The 6,320-nt window shown below is 40.3% G+C and overlaps 1 protein-coding gene across 1 annotated transcript in view; it reads right to left on the bottom strand.

Moving 5' to 3' along the window:
* Window positions 1–5,211: 5,211 nt before the first annotated feature.
* MLXIPL (MLX interacting protein like) overlaps window positions 5,212–6,320 on the bottom strand; it is a 33,816-nt gene continuing 32,707 nt past the window's right edge. Inside the window, exons 16-17 of the mRNA XM_067472172.1 lie at window positions 5,993–6,122; window positions 5,212–5,772 (exon numbers count right to left, since the gene is read on the bottom strand). Of these exons, the coding sequence (XP_067328273.1) occupies window positions 5,651–5,772; window positions 5,993–6,122 (252 nt within the window). The 3' untranslated portion in view covers window positions 5,212–5,650. The remainder of the gene's footprint in view (window positions 5,773–5,992; window positions 6,123–6,320) is intronic.

Raw genomic sequence — 6,320 nt, 5'->3', positions numbered from 1 at the left:
GCAAGATGGATGGATGGCATCCTTGAAGTGACTGGACTGACCTTGAAGGAGCTGGGGGTGGTGACGGCCGACAGGGAGCTCTGGCGTGGGCTGATCCATGAGGTCACGAAGAGTCGGAGATGACTGAACGAATGAACAACAACAACAACTTCTCACCTCCCAGGGGACTCAGGGTGAAGCACAACACATATATGGCAAACATTCATAAAACATAAAACCATAAATATACACAAACATTAAAATCGCTTATATCCACTTTAAAACCAGTTGCTTAAAAACCATTTCTGGACACCATTCGATAATTTTCTCATTGCACTGCCCCAAAGGCTTGGTCCCCACATCTGAAAGGCTTGGAGAGGAACAACAATAACCACAAGGCAGAAAAGGAATAAAAAACCTGTCCAAGCATGAGTTGGAACAGGTGGGTGCCTACCTTTGATGTCTTCTTCACCTGGCTGAGACAGAGTGGTCCTGGCACTGGGTCACGCAGGACTCTTGCGCCCAGAGAGGATGCAGAAACACCGCACCCCTCCAGGCAAGAGAAGGTCCCCTGCACTGAATCTCTGCCTTTCCTCCCAGGAAGATGGATGCTTAATTGCACACAGGTGCTGTGGAAGGACTTCGGCTCCTTGAAGAAGCCTAGGACTGCAAACTGGACCCCCATGAAGTGGCTTAGGATTGCAATCAAGGACCCCATAAAGAGGCATAGGACTGCAAGCAGAGACCCCATAATGAGGCTTGGAAGGGCCAGCAGACACACCATAAAGGGGACTGGAAATGTCGACAGTATCCCTATAAAAAGGCCTGTGATTGGAAGCAGGGACCCTATAAAGAGCCCTGAGATTGCAAACAGGGACCCCATAAAGAGGCCTGGACATGCCAGCAGGAACCCCATAAATAGGCCTGGGATTGGACATAGGGACCCCATAAAGAGGCATAGGACTGCAAACCAGGCCCCCATAAAGAAGCCTGGAAATGCGAGCAGGGACCCCATAAAGAGGTCTAGGATTGTCGAAGGCTTTCATGGCTGGAATTACTGGATTGTTGTAGGTTTTTCGGGCTATGTGGCCATGTTCTAGAAGCATTCTCTCCTGACGTTTTGCCTGCATCTATGGCAAGCATCCTCAGAGGATGCTTGCCATAGATGCAGGCAAAACGTCAGGAGAGAATGCTTCTAGAACATGGCCACATAGCCCAAAAAACCTGCAACAACCCAGGGCTAGGATTACAAGCAGGGAGCGTGTAATGAGATCTGGAATTGCAAGCCGGGCCCCCATAAAGAGGCCTGGACATGCCAGCAGGGACCCCATAAAGAGGCCTGGACATGCCAGCAGGGACCCCATAAAGAGGCCCGGACATGCCAGCAGGGACCCCATAAAGAGGCCCGGACATGCCAGCAGGGACCCCATAAAGAGGCCTGGACATGCCAGCAGGGACCCCATAAAGAGGCCTGGACATGCCAGCAGGGACCCCATAAAGAGGCCTGGACATGCCAGCAAGGACCCCATAAAGAGGCCTGGTATTGCAAACAGGGACCCCATAAAGAGGCCTGGTATTGCAAACAGGGACCCCATAAAGAGGCCTGGACATACCAGCAGTGACCCCATAAAGAGGCCTGGACATACCAGCAGGGACCCCATAAAGAGGTCTGAGGTTGCAAGCTAGGACCTCCTAAAGAAGCCTAAAATTCTAGCAGAGACCCCTTAAAGAATGCGTAGGATCGCAAGCCGCGACCCCATTAAGGCTGCACCAATAGGGTTGGAGAAATAACTTTAGGGAAAAGGGGATGTTAAAGTAACTTTTAAGCAACCCTCCTGCTACATTGGGGATGCAATGTGTATCTCATGTCGTTCTGTTCCGTAATAGCGCACAATGTTTCAAAACCTTACTTTTGCCTCTTTCTAATTTTGCTACAGATGAGATACCTCAAAAATTGGGCAGAAAGTTACCATTACCAAAACGTTGCAATCCTCACAACCTTTGAGGGTGCCTGCCATAGATGCAGGCAAAACGTCAGGAGAGAATGCTACTGGAACACGGCCACATAGGCCGAAAAACCTACAACAGGCCACGAAAGACTTCGACAATAGTTTCTCTTCTTTCTTTTCGCAGAGGAAATACTTTTTCTTCTTTCTTTTCGCAGAGGAAATACTTTTTCTTCTTTTTTTCGCGGAGGAAATACTTTTTCTTCTTTCTTTTCGCAGAGGAAATACTTTTTCTTCTTTCTTTTCGCAGAGGAAATACTTTTTCTTCTTTTTTCGCAAAGGAAATACTTTTTCTTATTTCTTTTTGCCATTCCTTCAGAGGAAGAAATTCCCAAATCCTATTTTGTCCCAATTTCCCCCTCCCTTGAAGCTTTTCCTTCAATTTTCCACACTTATCTATTTATTTCCATTTTCCCCCTATTTTTCTGGCTTAATCTCTCCAGTTTTCCCTCAGAATCCATTCAAGGTGGTTCTGGTTGGAAAAAATCCCATATTCCCCCCCTGAAATTTGCCTTTTTTGGACTCTTTCCTATTTCTATCGCCTATTTCTCTCATTTGTTTGGAATTCAAGCATCAGAATCCATTCTGGGTGGAAATAATTCCATATTTCCCCCTTGAAATTGGCCTTTTTTGGACTCTTTCCTATTTCTATCGCCTATTTCACTCATTTGTTTGGAATTCAAGCATCAGAATCCAATCTGGGTGGAAATAATTCCATATTTCCCCTTGAAATTGGCCTTTTTTGGACTCTTTCCTATTTCTATCGCCTATTTCACTCATTTGTTTGGAATTCAAGCATCAGAATCCATTCAAGGTGGTTCTGGGTGGAAATAATTCCACATTTCTCCCCTGAAATTGGCCTTTTTTGGACTCTTTCCTATTTCTATCGCCTATTTCACTCATTTGTTTGGAATTCAAGCATCAGAATCCATTCTGGGTGGAAATAATTCCATATTTCCCCCTTGAAATTGGCCTTTTTTGGACTTTTTCCTATTTCTATCGCCTACTTCACTCATTTGTTTGGAATTCAAGCATCAGAATCCATTCTGGGTGGAAGTAATTCCATATTTCCCCTTGAAATTGGCCTTTTTTGGACTCTTTCCTATTTCTATCGCCTATTTCACTCATTTGTTTGGAATTCAAGAATCAGAATCCATTCTGGGTGGAAATAATTCCATATTTTCACCCTGAAATTGGCCTTTTTTGGACTCTTTCCTATTTCTATCGCCTATTTCACTCATTTGTTTGGAATTCAAGCATATCCTTGTCCTAAATTGTATATATAATGGAGGAGTAAAAGCAGGTTTCCTCTCAGAAGGCGCTCCCTCGCTTTTACCTCAGAAAGCGCTTATTTGCTTCTTAGCGCCTCCCATTGGCCGCCCGCCCTGCCAATCATAGAAAGCCGCGCGGCCATTGGTTAGAGCGCAGGTGGGGGGCGTTTAGAACAAGGTGTTGGGCGGGAAAACGCAGCTGCCAGAGATGCCTGTTTATAAGCTTCATCCCGCCCACATTCTCTCCTCCGAGCCTTCCATTGGTCTTCCGCCCTGTCAATCATAGAAAGGCGCACAGCCATTGGCTAAAATGCAGGTGTGGGGAATAAACGACAGCTTTTCGCCTCAGCTGCCGCTTCTTAGTGTCGTCCCGCCCAAGCTCTCTCCTTCGAGCCTCCCATTGGCCGCTCCCCCTGCCAATCATAGTAAGGCGCGCGGCCAGTGCTTAGAGCGCAGGTGGTCTGAGTTGACAATCAGCCGCCGAGCGGGAAAACGTGCGCATGCGCAACGCGACATCTTTGGCAGCTGCGGCTCTTCCCACGCTTTATTGGAATCAGCTGCTGATTGGATCACGTTGGTTCGAAATGACGTCACGCGGCGCCCCCTGCTGGCTGGCGCTGCAACAGCCTTTAAATTAAGAATGGCCATAATAATAATAATAATAATAATAATAATAATAATAATAATAATAATATATTAAGCAATAATAATAGTATATATTAAATAATTGTATATGTTAATAATAATAGTATATATTAAACAATAATAATAGTATATATTAATAATAATAGTATAGATTAAACGATAATAGTTTTTAAAAACAATTATATATATATATATATAACAATAATAATATTATATATTAAATAATAATAATATATTTTAAATAACAATAATGGTATATATTAAATAATAATAGAATATATTAAACAATAATAACAGTATATATTAAACAATAATAGTATATATTAAATAATATGGATAGTATATATTAAACAATAATAATCATATATAAAATAATAATAGTATATATTAAATAATAATAATATATTTTAATAAGAGTATATATTATATAATGATAGTATATATTAAACAATAATAGTATATTTTAATAATAATATTGTATATTAAATAATATATACTATTATATATTAATAGTATATATTAGTAATAGTGTATATTAATAATAATAGTATAGATTAAACGATAATAGTTTTTAAAAACAATAATAAATAGTAAACAATAATAATAGTATATATGAAATAATAACAGTATATTTTAAATAATAGTAATGGTATATAGTAAATAATAATAGAATATATTAAACAATAATAATAGTATATATTAAACAATAAGAGTATATATGAAATAATAACAGTATACTTTAAATAATAATAATGGTATATAGTAAATAATAGAATATATTAAACAATAATAGTAGTATATATGAAATAATAGTATATTTTAAATAATAATAATGATATATAGTAAGTAATAATAGAATATGTTAAACAATAATAACAGTATATATTAAACAATAATAGTATATATTAAATAATAATAGTATATATTAAACAATAATAATCATATATATTAAATAATAACAATAGTATATATTAAATAATAGTATATATTAAACACTGATAATAGTATATACAAAACAATAATAAAAATAGTATATTTTAAATAATAATAATATATTAGTATACATTCTTTGGGACGATGGGAATCGGAGCCAATTCGGAACACATTGCTTTGATTCTCAGACCAATATTGTTATATTATTTTCAAATGGGAGACAATCAGGCACGGAGACGCTTGGAGCCATTCAAATATTTATTATTCAAGAGTCATTCCAACACAAACAGACCCAACCGTCATCTCTAACAGGACATTTAATTTAATTTAATATCATATTCATATATATATATATATATATATATATATATATATATATATATATATATATACGGTCTTCATATCATAACATTACTTAGTAATTCGCTGCAATACCAGACATCGAAATCCCTGCCCAAAAATTGACATTTCCTCCTTGATTATTTATTTGCTTCCCCTTTTTCGAAACCTTGGCCTCCTTCATCAACCCCTTCTTGTGCAAATCAATCCCATATTATTAATAATACAAAAGTAATTAGAAAAGTAACAGTCATTTGTATGCTTAAGACACTTATTAATGTAATTTCCAATCCTTTGCCACCATCTAGTGGCCATGGCGAGTATTGCACTGAAAAATGTATGTCAAGGGCAATGGGAAAGTCAGGCAACAGAGATGAGAATGCATCTTCGAAATGCTTCCGAATCCTCTCCGATGTTGTTTGAGATGATCCCGTCTTCTCCTTCCAATGCCGACCATGCGAGGTGGGCTCCTTGAGGCTAGGAGGAAGCATGGTGGGCCATTGTGCCAGTCACGGCTTGGGCCGCCTGCTCGGGGATGGCCCCCGGGTTGGTCAGGATGGAAGTGGAGACGCTGAGTTGGCGGAGGGAGCTTAGGACCGCTGCGGAAACAAACAGAGAAGTTACTGCTGGGCCCAGATCCCTTGACAAGCTAGAGCAAAATGTAGGTTCTTGTGGGCCATGTTCTAGAGGCATTCTCTCCTGACGTTTCGCCTGCATCTATGGCAAGCATCCTCAGAGGTAGTGAGCAAAATGTGCTGCAAGATGATGTCCTTCCCGCCAACACAAGATGAACTTTTCTCATGTGTTTATGCTACTCACTGGGCCGCAGCGCTGGGAGGGAGCAGTACTGGTCCAACCAAGCCAAGGAGGTCTGGCTCAAGCTCTCAATGCTGGACGTGGACACCATCCCGTTGAAGGATTCGAAAAGCGGGCGCATGATGATGCTGAACTGGCAACGGAAGAGCGGTTAAGGGGGAAAAACAATATGTTTTGGGAAGCCATAAACCAGCACTTCCATGTCAGTGGGGCAGTGACTCCACTCCGCGTTTTGGCAGTTGAAAAAGGAGATCTCCGTGGAGCTATTTTGGTGAAAACCTGGAGTGGATTCACTGACATGGGAGCCAACGCTGTCCCAGATGGAGTGGAA

This window comes from Anolis sagrei, chromosome 11, assembly GCF_037176765.1.
Source record: "Anolis sagrei isolate rAnoSag1 chromosome 11, rAnoSag1.mat, whole genome shotgun sequence".
Classification (NCBI taxonomy): domain Eukaryota; kingdom Metazoa; phylum Chordata; class Lepidosauria; order Squamata; family Dactyloidae; genus Anolis; species Anolis sagrei.
Note: the sequence above shows the minus strand (reverse complement) of the source record. Positions and strands in the feature narration are given on the sequence as shown.